At 37.7% G+C, this 3,018-nt stretch overlaps 1 protein-coding gene across 1 annotated transcript in view; it reads right to left on the bottom strand.

Moving 5' to 3' along the window:
- LOC101301130 overlaps positions 1-1,204 on the bottom strand; it is a 16,555-nt gene extending 15,351 nt beyond the window's left edge. The window contains exon 1 of the mRNA XM_004306240.1: positions 601-1,204. Within this exon, the coding sequence (XP_004306288.1) occupies positions 601-1,204 (604 nt within the window). The remainder of the gene's footprint in view (positions 1-600) is intronic.
- Positions 1,205-3,018: the final 1,814 nt, after the last annotated feature.

Here is a 3,018-nt window from a genome sequence, read left to right as displayed (position 1 = left end):
CATTACTACCCCCTTAGTTGTGTTTTTTATGCTCTGGAAACATTACTACTCCTAGTAAAGTATGTGTTAGGGTGCAGAACAACAAAATCTGATACTCTGGAAACATTACGACCCCAAGGAAAGTATGTTCTAGGGTGCAGAACAACAAAAACTGAAGTTCTGGAAACTTTACTACCCCTAGTAAAGTATGTGTTAGGGTGCAGAACAACAAAAACTAAGGTTCTGGAAACTTTACTACCTCTAGTAAAGTATGTGTTAGGCTGTAGAACAAGTAAATCTGACGACTTGGAAACATTACTAACCCCAGTAAAGTTTATTACTTAGGAGGGAAGAACAGAAAAAAAAAAAAATAAATAAAAAGATCCTGTGTAAAGTTATTGACCCTTAGAACTTTAATGCTTGGGACAGATGAACATAATAATATTGTCAAGAGAATTCCACAATAATGAACATCACAAAAATCTTCAATCAAAATCCTTACAATAGAGAGAAATCTGAATATAGTTCAAAAAACATCTAAAAAACAAAAAATTCCAAACATCCACTAACAACCAGAAGGATGTACAAGAAACTACAGCAACATGTTCAAAGGTTCCGTACATCTCTTCTTGTTATGATGGCCCATCTTATTACAACGACCGCATCGAATCAGCTTCTTCTCACCAGCAGATGCTATCCTCTTTGATTTAGGCCTCCCAGCCGGCCTCTTTGTAACAGGAGGTAGTATAAAGTCCTCAGTGGAAGAACAAGAGGCATCCACGTTACTCAGAGATGCAATAGGAAAGCTATAACACATCCTATAGTATTCAGTAGTAAAATAAGGATCAATGAAATCATACACATCAAGTCTTACACCATGTATAGCAGCAAGTGCATGAGCGCATGGGAAGCAATTAATCTGCCACTTCACACATGAACAAGTACGAGTAGAGAGGTCCACTGAATAGGAGTACTTATCATTCCTAACCTCATAAACATTTTTATGGGAAGCAATCACCCTGAACACACGAGACCTATCAAGCTGCTCTTTCAGCCTCTTCTCCATTTTAGGAGTAAGCTTGGTAGTCCAAGATTTCGACTCAACACTCCTTTCTGACATCATCTTCATTTCTTTCATTCTTGTTTGATCTAACATAGCGAAAGGGGGTAGTGAATGCTCAGCAACAATCCAGTTATTAAAGGATTCAGCAATACCATTTGCCATAATCCCATACCGACAACCTTTAAAAAAAACACGGCACCAATGTTCCAATGGAATCTCCCTTATGAATTCATCAATAGTAGCAGCACCACCCTCATCTCTCAAATTTTTTAAATGAAAGTAGAAAGACTTCTCAGTCGATGCATAAGCCACTTTAAAGAATTTTTGTAACACATCAGCAACAACAATTTCCCCTCCTTTCGACTAAGGTTGTATTGCAAATGATGATAACAGTAAAGATGAGGATTACCAGGAAAAATGAGATCAAATGCCTTCAACAAACCAACACCACGATCACTAATGAATGTGATAATCCTTCCTTGCGGTTCCAACAAAGCCTTCAAGTTCTTGAAGAAAAACAACCAGTTTTCTTCAGTCTCTGAATCACAAAAACACAAGGCTAAAGGGAAGAAACCTGCACAATAAAAAAATAAACAAACAATTACTAGGGGCAGTAAAATAAACAGCAGCGTGCCGCTGCACCGCTAACGGGAGCGTTCCGCTCCAAAATGAAAGTCTAACAAACCATAAAACTATAAGAAAACATATTCGAATCAGAAGAATGAAGATTTCAAAAATTACTGGGGGGTAGTAAAATATACAGAGGCAAAAAAATACAATTGACTACCCCCAGTAAGCTTCTACTGGGGTAGTAAACCTGCAAAACAGTATCTCCAAAGGTTATTATACACATTAAAACAGTGAAAAATACAACTTAGATGCGAAATAATAAAGTTTACTGGGGTAGTATCGTTTAAAATAGAGATTACTACCCTAGTAATCTTCTACTGGGTGTAGTAAACTTGCAAAACAATATCCCCAAAGGCCGTAATACACATTAAAATGTGTTTCTGCACAGCTAATGGGAGCGTTCCTTTCCAAAACTAAAGAACTAACAAAAAAAAAATATCAGAAGCATGAAGATTTTCAAAATTACTAGGGCTAGCGTTCAGCTCCAAAACGAAAGGCTAACAAAAGAAAAGAAACATAAAAAGCAGCGTGCCGCTGCACCGCTAACGGGAGCGTTCCGCTCCAAAAAACATAACATGTACAACTAAAAACATGAAAAAATTACTAACAATTACTAGGGGTAGTAAAATAACAGGAGGTGCCTTTGTTTCCATTTCTTCCAGTTGCAGCAAGAATCTGCCCCTTGTATTTGCTCTTTCCAAAGGCACCATCAACATATAAAACAGGTAGGCTGAACTTGAAACCCTGAATTTGGCCGGCATAAGCTACAAAAACCCTTTTAAACCTCTCGGTACTCTCATCAACTTCAAGAACAATTGAAGAACCCGGATTAGTCTCTCCAACACAGCTTCCCTAAACCAGCTTAACATAGAAAAAGAATCACATTCCGAGCCATACATCTTTTCCACACCTTTTTTTTGCTCTTAAAGCAACCTTATAACTAATTTCATAACCATAAGTGGACTTGAAATTGCTCATGATCTCACGGGGCTTCAAACCAAGATTCAGACAAACAGTAGACTCAATGCAGGTCCTAACAATTTTAGACCCTAATTGCCGATGAGAACGATTCCTTATCATACCTCTGCATGTATGAACATTATTAAACCGCGTTATGTAAAAGCACTGATTAATAGAAGCAACAGATCCAAGTACTTCCCAGCCACAGTGGTCAACATCACGATTTGCACAAACAGCATTAACGTAAATTGAATCATTCCTAGATAGCACATAATGGAAACCACTTTGAACAGCAAACTTCCTCAGTTTATCTCTAAAGTCTGCAATGCTCTCAAACTTCTGCACAACATGTGACAAATATGAACACCATTCATCCGACAAAAAAA

This window comes from Fragaria vesca, linkage group LG6 (assembly GCF_000184155.1).
Source record: "Fragaria vesca subsp. vesca linkage group LG6, FraVesHawaii_1.0, whole genome shotgun sequence".
Classification (NCBI taxonomy): Eukaryota; Viridiplantae; Streptophyta; class Magnoliopsida; order Rosales; family Rosaceae; genus Fragaria; species Fragaria vesca.
Note: the sequence above shows the minus strand (reverse complement) of the source record. Positions and strands in the feature narration are given on the sequence as shown.